The sequence below is a fragment of the Pinus tabuliformis genome, chromosome 8 (genome assembly GCF_031772625.1).
Source record: "Pinus tabuliformis cultivar Carrire ecotype Pingquan chromosome 8, CPIR1, whole genome shotgun sequence".
Classification (NCBI taxonomy): domain Eukaryota; kingdom Viridiplantae; phylum Streptophyta; class Pinopsida; order Pinales; family Pinaceae; genus Pinus; species Pinus tabuliformis.
This window is the reverse complement of record NC_142294.1, coordinates 426,129,025-426,146,334: the sequence shown is the minus strand read 5'-3', so window position 1 is coordinate 426,146,334 and position 17,310 is coordinate 426,129,025. Positions and strand designations below refer to the sequence as shown.

At 35.7% G+C, this 17,310-nt stretch overlaps 1 protein-coding gene across 1 annotated transcript in view; it reads left to right on the top strand.

The window, feature by feature from the left end:
- LOC149235874 (uncharacterized) overlaps positions 1 to 17,146 on the top strand; it is a 139,419-nt gene extending 122,273 nt beyond the window's left edge. Inside the window, exon 3 of the mRNA XM_089372258.1 lies at positions 15,948 to 17,146. Coding sequence (XP_089228384.1) covers positions 15,948 to 16,803 — 856 coding nt within the window. The 3' untranslated portion in view covers positions 16,804 to 17,146. The remainder of the gene's footprint in view (positions 1 to 15,947) is intronic.
- The last annotated feature ends 164 nt before the right edge of the window (positions 17,147 to 17,310 follow it).

Below are 17,310 nucleotides of genomic sequence, written 5' to 3'. Positions count from 1 at the left end.
GGAGCTTTGACCTAGCAACTTCACAACTTCGACTTTGCAACTTCACCGCTTCGACCTTGCAGCTTCACAGTTTCGATGCAGCTTCACAACTTCGTCTTGCCTAGTAACAATAGAAGCCCCAAGGAAAAAAAGAGAGAGAGAGGCCCAAAAACTTTGATCTTGATCTTTTTCCTCTTCTTTGTCCTTTTTCCAGCTTTTGTCTTGAGGAGATCGAACTTGCTTGAGTGAGTGTCCAAATGAGGTCAAATTCCTTCTTATGTATAGGCTTATGAGGGGTACAAATTGCTATCTTGAGGTCGACTTTTCCCTTCATGTACGATAACTTGATCTTTGTGCCATGACAAGGTCTTGGAGGGTCTTTTGACCCTATTTTGACTCAATAATTTTTTCTTTACAATATGTAACATGCCCAAATGGGTCTTCAATACATGACAATGAGTCAATTGACTTTATGACAAACGTAGAAGCACTCAATTGGTGCTTTACCTAAAAATAAAATTCCCTTGAGCATGAAACCCATGCCTCAAGAACACAAATAATATATTTATTTTTCTTTTTTCATTCAATACATAAAATCACGATTATATATGCCATTATGAAGACCGAATGTAGTTACATATTTCAACACTCCCTCTTAACTAAGGAGGTATTCATAATCCATACAAGGTACTTGGACATTCTCAATCTGAAGAATTGTCATAAGAAGAGTCAGATTAGTAACCCATTTGTATAGCATCATATCATCCAACATTGTCACATAGCAAGGCCTTGACTAACAACTCTATCTCTCCACAAGATCAGAGCACAATGTTGGCGAGACCAATGATTTATAGACATCCTCTTCATTGTCTCTCTCCGAACATACCCCACCCGGGTTCTTGTAGAGTATGTTCCACTAAGACTATTCTTATCTTGGATTCCTAGTCCTCAAAGAATATTGGTCCTCTACAACTACTCTTATCTTGGATGCCCTACCACATCCTCAAAGAGTATCAGATGCCAGATGCTTACCCAATCCTCCATTCTATCTTCCCAGGTGAAGACAAGAATGATGTTTCTATCTCTCCCTCTCAATTAGGGGGGTTATGCCCATTCTACTGAAGGAATGTATCCATTCCTATAAAAGGAATGTACCCAAGCTCCCTCTTAATCAGGGACTTGACCAAGCTCCCTCTTGATCAAGGACTTGCTTCCAGCAGCTCTTTAGGTGGAGATCATGGGACAACTAGCTACTTGAAAAGCTCCTCATTTCGATGTAATGAACTTCTTTTCCTTTATTCAAGAGTCTTCATCCTTTTGGGATTTCTTCGTAGGGCATCGACCATCCATCACTTTCATTCATGAATCATGTCAGTCATGTCATCCTTTCTTTCATTGGAAAGTGATCCATTAGTCCATATCTGGCCTTTCCTTCATGCCTTGCTACCTTCTTTGCATCATGTTTCCTTCAAGATCTTTCATCCTACCACATGAGTGTCAGTTGTAGATGACATCTACAACTCTTCCTTTGGTAGCCCTGCATTAGCCCATCCAAATATTATTCAAAAATAGAAAATGAACATTAAATCAAAAATACCTTTGTGATGGTATTTCATCACGATGTCTCCTTGTTTGCATCAGTGTCTTGCATATATATTAACACATCTCCAAAGAGATATACAACGTCAAGGGTCTCTTTCTTTTTCAAACTTTATCAGGATCGTCATATCTTTCCCATGGAGATATCATAGTCAAATCTTCTAGTCCTTGGATGTTGATTTCCTTCTTCATAGTTGCATTATTCATGATCTCTTCCTTTCTTTATTCACACATTTCATCCCAGGAACTTCCAATCACAGTACCTTCAACTTTGTCAACCACCTCATATTTCATATGAGGACATATTATGTTGACTTTATCTAATCAATGTGTGAATCATGCCTTCATGCATCCTTTTAAAGGAGGAGATCCTTTCTTTTGATCATTCTCTTGAGGTAGAGCATTCATCCATGTTATCTGCAACTATATGACATGACTTAATTTTAGGAAATACATGCATACATACCTCTTTTTCTTCCTTTCGGTCATCTAGACTTCTTTTAACAACTTTCTTGATCGAAAGAACTTCAATCACCTTGACTTGCTTCACTTCATTTGACATCATATCATCATTCCATGAATCTCACACAAGGTGGAATTCTCGGCGAGACACTTGCTTCTTCCAATAGGTGAACCTTCCGATGAAGATTCCAATGGAGGATCTTGATCATCCTCATACTGCAAATGCTTCCTTTTGAATGATATACGATGAGCTCTATAGTAGATGACTTTCTTTTTCCCATAAGTGCTACTTATGCTTCTAATGAGGTTACTAAGAGTTACATCCTTCTATAGGTGACAACCATAGACTTCTATTTCAGCTATCTTCCGTGCTTCTTTATGATGATGTCACGTGCTTTCAATCATATGCTTCTATGATGCCATCTCCTAACATGATGCATCCTATCATGCTTCTAATGATTCCTACCATGATAGTTATACTTTACAACAAAAAACTTCAAACATAAACTTGAAAAGAACTAGGTGGGGAAGACTTATCTCAATCATAGTAGAGATCTTTTACTTCCTCCTTGGATTTCTTCTTTTCAACTTCGTCCACTTCTTTAGTGATATGGGCTTCCTCTCTTCCTCTTTTGTTGTTGTCCTTCTTGAGCTTTGGACAATCTCTCTTGTAGTGCCCATATTCATGACAAACATAGCATTGAACCTTCGACATGTTCTTCTTTTTTTGAGGACCAAGCTTCCCAAACTTTCCTTTTCTTCTTGTCATGGCAGCAAATGCTTGAGCTTGCTCGCTTGATTCTACATCGATCTTTGCCGTTTAGCCTAGTTTCCTCGATTTTGCGCAATAACCATAGTTCATTGAATGGAGTAGCTTCTTTCTTCTCATAGATGCATGATGTGAAGTTGCCCCATTCCTTTGGTAGTGCATTGAGCACAATGGTAGTCATTTCCTTGTCAGACATTATTTCTTCCAACTCTTGGAGTTGGTCTCTTATTTCTGACACACTCATAAAGTATGAGGTTATTCCTTCTTCTTTTGATATCTTCATCTTGTAGAGCTTGGGCTTCTTCTTTTGGCAGTTAGACAATTAAACCATTAACATGACCAACGACTTCATTTTCTATGGGGATCAAACCTATCCTCTTCTTCCATGCAAGAAAATTTGACAACCCAACCAATTTGTTGCTCTCCTTGCAATATGAAGTCATTTTTACATATTCAAATATAGATATAAAAATAGTTACTTGTCAAGTGAAGATACTCTTTGATGACAATAGCTTCAACTTGATGCCTTCTTGGTTTTGATGATGGTGTTGACAGTAGAAGATGTCTTCCTTCAAAAGTGATCTTTCAAAGAGAGGGACATCATCTTGGTTCCTTGATGATGATTACCATGCCTTCTCCTTGATGAGCTTCCCTTTCTTTATAGTCAAATTCTCCCCTTCCTCTTTTGTTGTTGTCCTTCTTGAGCTTTGGACAATCTCTCTTGTAGTGCCCATATTCATGACAACCATAGTGAAATTTGTCTTCTAGTAATTGCAGCTTCTTATTCGACCCTTGCAATTTCACTGCAATTTTTTTATCAATGCATAAACCCTAGTTTCTGCACGCATGGGAGAAAGACAAAGACTTTATGCTTCTCTTTTCTTTGCTTGGATAAAGGCTTCTTCTTTTGCAACCCGGCTTGCAAGATGGTTTGTCTTCTACTTGGTTCGGCCTCATTAGGTGATTGCAATAATTAACCTTCTATTTCAACAAATGAGCCCTGATCTCCTCGCACGTGTGAACAAGAATACCCGAAAACAGACCCAAAATTACTTCGATCCTTTTATCTTTGAGATGTGATGATCCTTAATATGAATGGTCCTTCTTGATGATTGATGCTCTTGATGTTTCCAAGATGATCTCTTTATGCTTCAACCCTTGAGTATCCTTCTTTGTGTTGTCCTTCTTTGATGTAGTCACCTTAGCTCTGATACCATGTTGAGAAATCTAGGGGGCAACAAGTGTAGGTGATTTCTCTTCTTTGATAACTGCTTGTGATGCATTTTTACTTTACTTGATTAACTTCTTATTTCCTTTATTATTATTAGTGTTCTCTATCATCAAACAACTACCAAATCATAAAGAACAATGAGACAATAAGACACAAGATATAGGCGATCAACTAGGGCCAAAACTTCTCCAACTAAGAGGAAAACCCACTAGAATTCTTCTCTTCATATAGAACTTCAATTGACGAATTCAAAGACCTATGACCCTTGACCAAAACCCTCCAAGACCTTCCAAGACCAAGTCAACTTTCCGTCTTGAACAACTTTCAACAACAAACTTCGACCTTCCAGCAACTTCTCCAACAACTTCGACCCCAACAACAATTTCTGCAACTTCGACCTTGATGTAGATTCAGGAGCTTCGGCCTAGTAGCTTCACTACTTCGACCTTGCAGCAACTTCACAACTTTGACCTTGCAGCTTCGATGCAACTTCATAACTTCGTCTTGCCTAGTAACAATAGAAACCCTAATGAAAAGGAGAGAGAGAGAGGCCCAAAAACTTTGATTTTGATCTTTTTCCTCTTCTTTGTCCTTTTTTCAGCTTCTATCTTGAGGAGATCGATCTTGCTTGAGTGAGTGTCCAAATGAGGTCGAATTCCTTCTTATTTATAGGCTTGTGAGGGGTACAAATTGCTATCTTGAGGCTGACTTGTCCCTTCATGTAGGCTGACTTGATCTTTGTGCCATGATGAGGTCTTGGAGGGTCTTTTAACTCTATTTTGACTCGATAAATTTTTCTTTACAATATGTAACATGCCCAAATGGTTCTTCAATACATGAAAATGACTCAATTGACTTTATGACAAACTAGAAGCACTCAATGGGTGCTTGACTTAAAAATAAATTTTCCTTGAGCATGAAACCAATGCCTCAAGAACACAAATAATAAATTTATTTTTTTCTTTTCATTAAGTACATAAAATCACAATTACATATGGCATTATGAAGACCGAATCTAGTTACATATTTCAATACCACCCGGATAGAATAACTTGTTTAGGTTTCTAGTCTGCAACACTGATTGTGCTAGAACTCTTCGTAGTTCATTTTGGAGATCTTCCATGTACCTCTATATATTTGTAATTATGAATACCTCCCTAGTGAAGAGGGAGTGTTGAAGAATGTAACTAGTGTCGGTCTTCATAATTGTATTTGAGTCATTGGAATTTATTTATCAAAAGAAAGAAACTCAACAAATTAGAGATCAAATTAACAACAAATACCAGGCAGCACAAGCTGAGATCAAAGCGCTCAAAGGCAAATTGAAGGGCAATATGGCCCTTGTTGAAGCCGGACATATAATATGGGAAGACATCATCTCAGAGATGAAAAAACTTTAGGAACATCTAAAATTGATTGTAGAGCAGAAGGATGCGGTAAAAACCATCGAGTTCTTTGTCCTGTTAGCGAAAGAGGAGAATGCTAAGAAGGCAAGTATTGTTGAAAGATGTATCAAACTACTTAATGAAAACTCAGCTGATGAATTAAGGGCGATGGACATCATTGACATGACCAGCATGATCATGGAAATCGCTAAATCGATTCAAAAGAAAGAAGCAAGGGATAGGGTTGAAGCATGCGTGAGTGAGTTGGCAAAGGCAGTTGCAACCTTCAATTCTAATTTTGACCAAAAGAGCAGAGCAGGCCTACCCAGTTATTGGGATTTCCAGGGGCAACTACTACCTTGGAGCAATATGAACAATTGCTAGTTGAGGCCAAGAGCAAGGTGGACGCATCACGCGAGAAAATTGTCATTCTCTAGGGAAGTACCATGGTAAACTATTTGCAAAGGGACTTCTAGCTATTGTTGATAGTGAAGACCTTGTTCATCGACAAGTTGAATTACGCGGAGCTCACAAACCTGAGGATGGCCTACAGTACCCTTATTCACACTCCCATACTAGACCTAGTTTTATGGCAAAGGTGTGACCAGCTAGTCAACCCACCACGAATCAAGGTGGTGGAGCCCAAGCCCACTTCTAAGGATTAAGCGAGTCGACAATGAGGATTTCTCTTGATTTGAAAATCATAGCATATCTCTGCCGTTTTGGCCATTTTGTATATATGTTATTTTGAAGAAGGTATCAAGTTGTTAGGAAATGATTAGAGCAATTAGGCATTCGACAGACTGGCAAAATTAATCAGTTTAGTCCACTATCACACTGGAAGATATTTTTGTAACTGTTTTTTGTTAGAACTCTCCCTATAAGAGGGATGAGGGAACTCATTTGAAGGGTTCAATTTTCTATTCAAGAGACCACTATTTCTGCAAATTTGGCTAGCTTCTAAGAAAAAGACATGTATGTTGTTCTAAAAGCCTAATGAAGAAGTTTATGGTGATTCCAAGCATTGTTATGTGGAGTATGTGTTCTTCTCTCTGTGTATCATTTTCATATGTGTTTCTTTCCTCTTAGAAATCATGTAATTGTAGCTGTTGGAAATAAATCTTGTATGTCAGATTTATCTATGTCATGTTATGGCAGATGGTACCTGTAAATGTAAGATTGAAAGCCTTAAATTGCTCCATGGTTTCTAATCTCATTCTCTTTGTCTATACATTACTTTGTTGAAGTTAGATGCACAAGATTCTATTGATTAGCCCTTTGCACTAGACTTCTTTCTTTATTTCTTCACTCACCTTTACAACGACAATTAAGAAAGCTCCACTACTTGTGTGTAGGCCACCATGACTGAATGTTACTACTATTGAATACAATCAATGTGGGTAACATGTCTAGTTTCTGAGTATCAATATTGAACCAGTTTCAAATTCTTTCATAATTTAAGAACTCTTGAATGAATTTTTATTATCTACTAGAGTCTGTAAGATGTCTTAGGCACTGGCCCTTAATCTCAACCCGGGGGTTGTCTCTAGGAACCACTGTAGGCCCGATGAAACCTATAAAATGGAGAAGCTCCAAACTATGTATAGCGAAACACTTCAATTGCACGACAACAAGGTTGACGAAGGGTCGATGGCCAAAGGTCGAATCGGACTGGCTCTGTGTAGCAGTTGGGCAGCTAGAGGATTGAACAAAGTTCGTACATGGAACAAACAAAGTTCGTTCTTCACGTCAAATACTTGAGAAGACTAGGAATATGTAGATCTCCATTGAGATACAAGAATATATATTAAATGTATGAATAAGAATGGTGATACAATTCGGAGTAAGGGTCCTATATATATAGCCAGGAAGTACCCTTTCACGAAGAGCCATGTCTGTAGAGACATGCTTCTTTGTTTAACTAATTATTATTTAATTACATATTATTATGATTATTATTTATTATCTATACTTATTACTTTTACATAAATTATGTTCATAACATTGCCTTCCCCTTCAAAAAGCTTTGTCCTCAAAGCTTGTTGATGAAAGGACTTGATCTCTTTTTCTGCTACGAATGTCTTCTCGTCTCGGGACAATCATCTTTGTCGATACAAGTTGATATGATCCTTGGAGTGACATATAAAATTGTTGCACGGAGGAAGGATTTGACCATCCTAAATTAATCTTTTGTGAAATATTTTGATTACTGGAAATTTGTGATGAATTATTATCACTAGACTGAGTTGTGCGCACTTCAATATTCTTTGGAACATAAGTTTGTTGTTTATGTTCCGAGTGATACAAATTCGTAGATTGATTGAGATGTCTATTCTTGTGATTTGGATGTAGATAAAGAGTTCTTTTGATTTCCCTTATCATGTGTGGCTAGATTCTGATTTACTTTAGGTCCCGATGTCGTCGAGTTGGTTACAAAATCTTCACTTGGAATTTCCTTCGTCTCAACATCTGAGTGTGTTTTTTCTTTAACTGATGTGTCTTCTTCTTGAGTTGTGGTATTCACTGGATTGGTATTCATTCCATTTTCTTCTACTTGGACTGAAACAACTGGAGACTTAGATACTACTTCTTGAAGTTGTTCTAACTTGTCATTAAGTGACGTCTTGTCACGTTTAAGCTTCTTTATTTGTGTAAGGAGGTTTTGGTTATGATTCCTTAGACGTAAAACCTCTTCGCGTTCTGGATTGTTGATTTTATTCTTAGTAGCCTCATCATCTTTCAAACTTTTGATTTGTTATAATAATGTTTGATTAAGGTTCTTTAAATGTAATTTTTCTTCTTCTTGTTCCAACAAGTGCTTCTTAAGTTCCTTCTCTATGGCATTAACTTTCTTGACTTGTTCGATTAGTTTTTCATTGTGTTCTTTGAAGCGCGAAATTTTGTTGTCTTTACTGGAGATGACTTCTTCAAGCTCTTTCTGCTTCTTTGGTATAGTTTTTTTATTACTTTGAAACATTAATTCCGAAATATCCTTAAAGTCTTCTGATGAAGGCTTTATTGATTCTGACTTCATTTTCATGTCTCGAAATGTGATCATCTTTCCCTTATAAGAAAACATCAAATTTTTTTTCTCTATGTTTAACATTCATGCACCCAATTTTCTAAACCAAGGTCTACCAAGAATTCTGTCAACCTCTGTGTCATACTTTTTTACAACACAAAATTGGGATATGTACTCGTAATGATCTATTGTTATTTGTAAATCATTAATTTCATATTCTTTTTCCAAAAAAATCTATTGTTTTGCCTACATTGGCATCTGAAATTAGCAGTCGATTCGCCAGATTAATATTTATGTAATTTTCATCGTTGCTTGTACTAATAACGATATTAAATTTTTTCCCTTGTTTAGTCCCTCTTAATGTAATTAACTTGTGATGTGTGATTAGAACACCCTTATAGGAAAATCGTCTTTCCTTCATCATTTTCGAATTAGGCTCCATTCACTTTTTTCTTCAAAAATGGACTTCTTTAAAATAAGTGCCCTTTTATTTGATAAACTTGAACACCTTTATAAATTCCTTTAACTTTTATTTTCCTCAATTATATATTTTTTCCCACTTAAAAAAAAAGTTAATATAGCTCCACTATTTAAATAAACTGCACCTTATATTTATTATAATGCTTTTAAAAAGTACTATTCCTTTGTTATAACTTGTTATCCTTATGTCTCTTTATAGTTCTAGATTTAACCCTTTATAAACTTTAATATATGGATCTTTCAAGTAACCTTTTATAATAATACCCACTTTGTACTTATATATATTTTCAATAATTTTATGACTTGAACTTTTCTTTAAAATACCCCTTTATAATATAATACTTCTCTTTATATATCTTTTATTTATAATCTTTGTTGTTTTCTTTTTGAAAAGTTACAACCCTAGTGAAACATGGCTATTCACCTCTTTGGGGTATAATATAAAATATATGTCCACTTATGTGCTTTTGACTCAGTTAATTTTCTTTACGTAAAAAGTAAAACTTACCATTCACATAAAGAGTATATGTCCACTTATGCGCCTTTGGCTCAGTTAATTTTCTCTACGTAAAAAGTAACTTACCATTCACATAAGGAGTTTTTGTATTCCTTTTGTTTTTCTTTTACCTTGAAAATACCATGGGCAATTATGGGTTGCTAAAACCACGAGCTTGTAAACTACTTAATGAAGAATCAAGATAATATTATCTACTCTTCCTTCTCTTACGTATAGTTTTAAAGATATTTGGAAAGATTCCTTTTTAACTTTATCATGCATTTTTATCAATAATGTAGAACCTTTTTATATATATGAATGTTCTCCTTCAAAATTTACATCGGAATATATATATATATATATATTTTAATAGTATATTTTTGTATGATTTTTTTCTTTATATATATATATATATATTTAATCTTTATATGTAATTTTTTTTTGACTATTTTTTCTTTTTTTGGTTTAATGGCCAAAGCTTTGAATGACAAAACTGGTGAAACAAAGAAACTCCAACTTTATGTAGCGAAACGCTTCAATTGTGACAAAAACAAGGTTGATGAATGATTAATGGCCAAAGGTCAGATCAGATTGGTTCTCTTCAACAGTGAGCGTTTAGAGGACAACTCTGATACCAATGGAACAAACAAAGTTTGTTCTTCACGTCAAATACTCCAAAAGACTTGGAATATGTAGATTTCCATTGAGATACAAGAATATATATTAAATGTATGAATAAGAATGATGATACAATTGGGAGTAAGGGTCCTGTATATATAGCTAGGAAATACCTTTTCACGAAGAGTCATGTTTGTAGAGACATGCCTCTTTGTTTAACTAATTATTATTTAATTACATATTATTATGATTATTATTTATTATCTATACTTATTACTTTTACATAAATTATGTTCATAACAATACACATGCTAGTTAAATATTCCAGAACACTTGGAATATGAAGATGTCCATTGATGATATATATATATATATATATATGATGATGATGATGAGATTGTTACAAATGAGGGTCTGCTTAGATACCAAGGTAGGTGTGTTAAGAAATCTAGGGCATAGGGATTTGGTGATTTCTCTTAAATGATAATTGCTTGTGATGCAATTTTTCTTAGTCTTTTATTAGCTTCTTTCTTTCTCTTGATTATGTTAATGTTTTCTATCATCAAACAACTACCAAATCATAAATAAACATGAGACAAGAGACACAAAATGTAGGCGATCAACCAGGGCCAAAACCTCTCCAACTTGAGAGGAAAACCCAAACGAATTCTTCTTCTTATAGAAACTTCAAGTGACGAATTCCAAGACCAAGACCCTTGACTTATCAACTTCTCCAAGACCAAGTCACAAGACCCTTTTTCACTGCTTCTCCTTCTTACCCAAGTCAACACTGGTCAAACTGACTTCTAGCACTGCTAATTTTGGCTACTCTGAAATTTTGACCCTCTTCCACAGTCCTGCAATTCTCGGCCTGCCTGAAACTTCTGCAATTTCACATGTGTGGGCTGATTGATGGAGCTTGATGGTATTTTCCTTCTTCGCTTGACTTGAGGGCTTCTCCTTGTGACCTCGACTAGCAAGAATGTTGGTTTAGTGACCTTCTTCTAGGCTTCTTCAATGGCTGGTGTAACCCTACTACAAAAACCCTAATTCCTGTCACACATGCGAGGAGAATAACCCAAAAACAATGCCAAAAATACTTCGGTTTCTTCTTCTTTCTTTGCTGGATGAGAGGCTCCTATTACTCTTTTTCTCGCACTTCTTGTTGTATTTTAGATGCTTGATCGAGTGGTGTCTCAAGTGAGGTCGAGTCCTCACTATATATAGTGATCTGCCCATGAAATAAGCTGACTTGTGCAAGTGAGTAGGCCGACATGCTCTTCTAGAATGATCTCCATCTCCTTTTGAGGGTCGACTTGAAGGAGTACTTGTGACAAGGTCTTGGAGAGTTAATGACTCAAATAAATTCTCTTTTTACAATATGTAACATGCCCAAATGGGCCTTCAATACATGGCATTGGATTCACTAGACTTTATGACTTGATGACCAAACCTAATAGCTCACAATGGGAGCTTCATCTATAAAATTCCTTGAGCATGAAACCCATGACTCAAGCATTACAAAATAATTTTATTTTTCTTCTTTACATCAATTACATAAAATCATGATTACACATGATTATACTCCCTCTTAACTAGGGAGGTATTCATAATCTATACAAGGTACTTGGACATTCTCAATCTGAAGAATTCTCATAAGAAGAGGCTGATTGGTAACCCATCTGTTTAGCATCATAACATCCAAAATTGTCACATAGCAAGGCCCTGAATAACAACTCTATCTCTCCACAAGATCAGAGCACAATGTTAGCGAGACCAATGATTTATAGACACCTTCATCATTGTCTCTTTCAGAACATACCCTTCTCGGGTTCTCTCAGAGTATGTTCCACTAGGACTATTCTTATCTATGTGTAGGAATGATATTTGCAGTATAGGTCACCTGCAACAAAGCCTTTGATCTAACCTTTGTACCCTGTGTTATAGTCTTAAAAGAATATTAGTGCTCTACGACTACTCTTATCTTGGATGCCCTACCACATCCTCAAAGAGTATCAGATGCCAGATGCTTACCCAATCCTCCATTCTATCTTCCCAAGTGAAGATAAGAATGATGTGTCTATCTCTCCCTCTCAACTAGGGAGGATATACCCATTCCATTGAGGAATGTACCCATTCCTATAAAAGGAATGTATCCAAGCTCCCTCTTAATCAGGGACTTGACCAAGCTCCCTCTTGACCAGGGACTTGCTTCTAGCAGCTCTTTAGGTGGAGATCATGGGACAACTAGCTGCTTGTAGGACTTCCTCTTTCAATGTCATGAACTTCTTCTTTAATATGAAGCCTACATCTTTTGGAACTTCTTTGTAGGGCACAAACCATCCATCACTTTCATTAATCATGTCAGTCATGTCATCCTTCTTTTCATCAGAAAGTGATCCATTAGTCCATATTTGGCCTTCCTTTATGCCTTGTTGCCTTCTTCATGTCATGTTTCCTTAAGGACCTTTCATCTGCCACATGAGTATCAATTGTAGAAGACATCCACAACTCTTCCCTTGGCAGCCCTGCATAAGCCCATCTAGATATTGTTCATAAATAGAAAAATGAGCATTAAATCAAAATTACCTTTGTGATGGTCTTTCATCATGACATTTCTTGGTTTGCATCAACATCCTGTATACATATTGACAAATCTCCAAAAATATATGCAATGTCAAGGGTCTCTTTTTTTTTTCTAACTCCATCAATATCTTCATATCTTTTCCATGAGGATATCATAGTCAAATCTTTTGATCTTTGGATGTTGATAGCCTTCTCCATAGTTGCATTTTTCATGATTTCTTCCTTTCTTTATTCACATTCTTCCTCAGGAACTTCCAAACATAGTTCCTCCAGTTTTATGAAGCACCTCATATTTCATATGAGGACATATTATGTTGATTTCATTTAGTCAATGTGTGAACCATGCCTTCCAACATCCTTCCAAAGGAGGAGATCCTTTATTTTGATCATGTTCTCGAAGTAGAGCATTCATTCATAATATCTGCAACCATATGACATGACTTATGTATATATATACTTCATTTCTTCCTTTAGGTCTTCTAGAGAATATGTCTATTGAGAATGAATATATATATATATATATATATATAATGTATGAATGAGAATGTGATGATGAGATTGTTATAAATGAGGGTGTGTTTGTTATAAATGAGGGCCCACTTATATACCTAGGCAGGTGCCCCTTCATGAATGATCATGTCCTTAGAGACATGCCTCTTCTATATTAATCACTAATTAATCATTATTAAGATTGTTATTATTATTTTTATTTATATTATTTATATATATATTTTATTCATAACAGAGTTGGAGGCCATTATTTTTGATTGGATTCTTCTTGCAAGTTCAAGGAGCTATTTTTCCATTTTTCTTCCGTCCTTTCAGACTTGACAGCACTTCTACTACTGCTTGCTAGAGATTGACGGGCAGCCCCTTATGTATTGTATCTATTGTACATTTCCATTTTACATATCCATATTAATATATCGGATAGCTTTGCTTTGCTTTTCCCCAGCTTTTTCAAGGTTACGGTTATTTCCTAAGAGCAATCACGCAGCAGGGTTATTATCATTATCCTTGTGGACTTATTTTGAATTTCTCTCACTCAAGGCACATTCCTTTTCATGCATTTCTTTTGAATCTGTCTATCATTCAAGGTGCACATTCTTCTCCATTCTTTCTATCTTGCTGCTGAAATTTAATTAAGGAAACTATTCCCATTATTTTCAATTCAATTTATAGTTTTTACCCTATTCTCGTGTGTTTTTTGGGCAGCTGAGGGCAGCTTGGTGTGCTGATTTCCTCTCAGCTTACATGCAAATTTCTATGCAGTAAATCTTAGGGACACCCCCTTGTGGCTGGAAACATCACCCTGAAGAGAGAGGCATTTATTGGTGATAAGGTTAGAATGCCTATAATTATTACGTGGATCTGTTAATTTTCCTAGTACAGCTTTGTGTGAGCTTCCACAAAGATGTCGTATCTATCTGCTGAGATGTGTAGTGTGCTTAGAAATATTTGTAAGCATATTAGGAAGTCTTGTGTGTAATTGGGACCTAGGGGACTTACTCCTGGATTAGGAAACATGGTTGGATACAATATCAGCAGTATGTACATCAATTCTTTAAATACCATGTGAGATATGATTTCTACTCTTTCTTCTATGAGAATCTGACCCTTGGTTTGGAGCAATGATCTATTTTAGGGACAAGAAAAATAAGGAGTTACTAGTAAGGCTTTTATTACTATAAAAACATTTACGTTTAGGTGATTGAGCTTCACACATTATGTTTCTGCTTTTAGCTATAAATATGTTGTAATTATCTAGGCCAGCTTTTTACTGCCTGTTGATGCCAAAAATTTACTCTTTTGTATTGTACAAAACTGTATTTCATAGTTACCAGTAACCAGATGGCAGATATACAAATATGATTATGATAAAATATAAAAAAATAGGTATCTGAAAATATCCAATATGGCCTAGATGTAGTAGTATACATCTTACAAATACAATTTTTAGGGGTTTGTTAGGATTTTAATGATGATTTTTAGTGTTTTAATGATTATTTTCAGTTCCTTACCCCAATTTAGTATTGCACAGCATATTTTATGTCCATACTGTACAATGTGGATATAATATGATATGGTCAATGATATGTTGACCATATCATACTGCGTGGTATGGAAAATACAGTTTTATGTGTCTTTATCACATGCAGAAAGTCATTGTACGGTGAAGTTTTATAAATAGGCTGTATTTGACTGTTTTCATGATTTGATTCCCTTTTATTCTTTTGTGCATGATGATAATCCCACATCTTGGAAATTTGTAAGTAGCTTCTATAAACAGTGAATTAGGCATTCAGAAACCGTAATAGACCTGAAATATGATTGCAAAAGATCTGTACCTTAAAATTTGGAGTCTTAACATATTTGTTGGTCCTGTAAGTTGTTGGGAAAGTGAGAAGCATGGACATTGGATATTAGATTTTTGCCTTATACAGAAGGGCAAGAATTTTTGTGGCCATGTAACCCTAAATGCTAGGTTATGGAAAATCCTGTGGTTAAGTTTGAAACCTTTTTGTGGCCATGTAACCCTATATGCTAGTTTAGGGAAAATCCTGTGGTTAAGTTTGAGAGGATTGTCAAATCTCATAGCAATCTATCAGGAATGTTTGTTCTCACGTCTTTATACTTCGATTCCTTTCTTATACAATCTTCATTTGTGTTTTTGACAAATTTTATTAGTCGGAATGAATTTGGACTGTGAATACTGGATTAACCTGAGAACTAAAGTGTTCTATTATTGCATTGGATTGTGTCTGCTACTTTGTTTTAGGAATATTTTGAGATAGAACTTTTCCAAGTGGTCAGCTTTATCTGAAAATACTATATCAACTATACATTATCTCAAATATTTTAATCATCTAGCTTTCCTGGAATTTTTTAAAATTAATTTTTCGCTATGTAACAAAGCACCCTACACTCCAACCCTTAGATAAGGGTAATATATTTTTTAGGGCTCAATTCCATTTAACAAGAAGGTTGAAGCCATTACAACAATATACTCAATATAAGCTCATCATGTCATTTGCAGGAACTGAAGCTTGGTGGGGAGAATAACAATCTTCCTTCCAACCTCCTGAGTTAAACCCAATCGACAAAGTTTTAATGTTAAAGACAATTGAATTAATTTGAACATTGCATCTTGCTGTATATTATCTCAATTTTTTTTTGTTAAAAACTTTTTCATCATTTTGTGCATTCATTCTCCAATGAATGGTTTTGATCGCGTTTTGATATGTGCAACACATAGGTTTTCATAGAAAGAATTATAGAATCAATGGTTTTAGTGCTGACATAAGAAGTATGGATTGCAGGTGTGAATATACGAAACCTAAATATGCACTCGTTACTGAATTAGAGGCAAGAGCTCGTTATCTTCTGGATGATGAAGACCTACACAGTTTACCATTTAAGAAGGTGCAAATCAAGAAATTCTGTGTATACTTTTTCCTAAGGTTGGATGTTGAGAAGCTTGCTCATGCGAGACTAATGCAATTTGAAGGAAGAGATCTTTCTATGGACAGACACAAGGAAGAACAAAACATTTCAAATGTTGTTGACACAGGTTGCAGTAACTCAAGTTTTGAAGTGTGGGATGAAGTTGATGGAAGCAGTGCAGACACTGCCAATGATTGTTCAGAGGATGAGACACTTGCAGAAGACACGTATAATGCAATGGTTTTGACTGAAATAAGTAAGAGTGAAATGTTTCTGCATGGGTCAGATGAACCTTCTCAGGATATACCTACACAAACATTAGTGAATACAGAACATGCTTTGGATAGGGGAGAAAAGAAAGCATTGCGCAAGGAACACAAGAGGCTTGTGAAAGCAGAGAACAGGGAAAAGAGAAAGGGAAGGAAAATTGGAAAAGATCCACACTTGGAGCACAGTTTTACAGAAAGTGGCAGCAAGAACAGTAAATTTTTGGAGGTTGAAAATGCTGGTGAAAATTTGAACACCATTGAGAGAAGCAAGGTTAAGAAAAAACATAGGAGTAAACGAGAGCATGTGGCTGCATCTAATGGGGCTTACCGCGAGGACAAATTTCTTGGATATAATTCTCAACTGAAGGCCAAGTCCCCAAGTGATTGGGTGAAGGAAAGAGACTGGTTGGAAGTAGAGTTGGGGCGATATGGAATTTCCGCACTTGAACTGGTTCGGTTCTAACCTGCCAGTCCTAGTGCCCATATCTGTTCATCCTTTTTGGGTCAGAGAATGAATATCCATAAGTCATATACAGTCATACATGTACCATCTGATTAATGCTGTATATAGTTGCCGATGATCTCTTCAGTGATTCCCCTTTTGTCCGTGGACTGAAGCTGGGCGTTGTAAAACCACTTAATTTAAGAAAAATTTAGATGTCTGTGCTATAATAATTTTCTATAAAATATTTTCTGTTGACTGAAGCTGGGCGTTGTAAAACCATTTAATTTAAGAAAAATTAGATGTCTGTGTTATAATAACTTTCTATAAAATAATGCTGCATCGTATCTGATTTTTACACTTCTTGAAAGTGCTCTTCACATTAAATGGATGCTTGAGTGGTCTATTAACTATGTCTATCCTTTTTCTTGTTTGTTATGTTTAGATGCTTGCAATTTCTATAGAGATCCTGCGTACCTCTTTCACAATACAGTGGAATTTTCCAATGCACATTAAATTATTGGCATT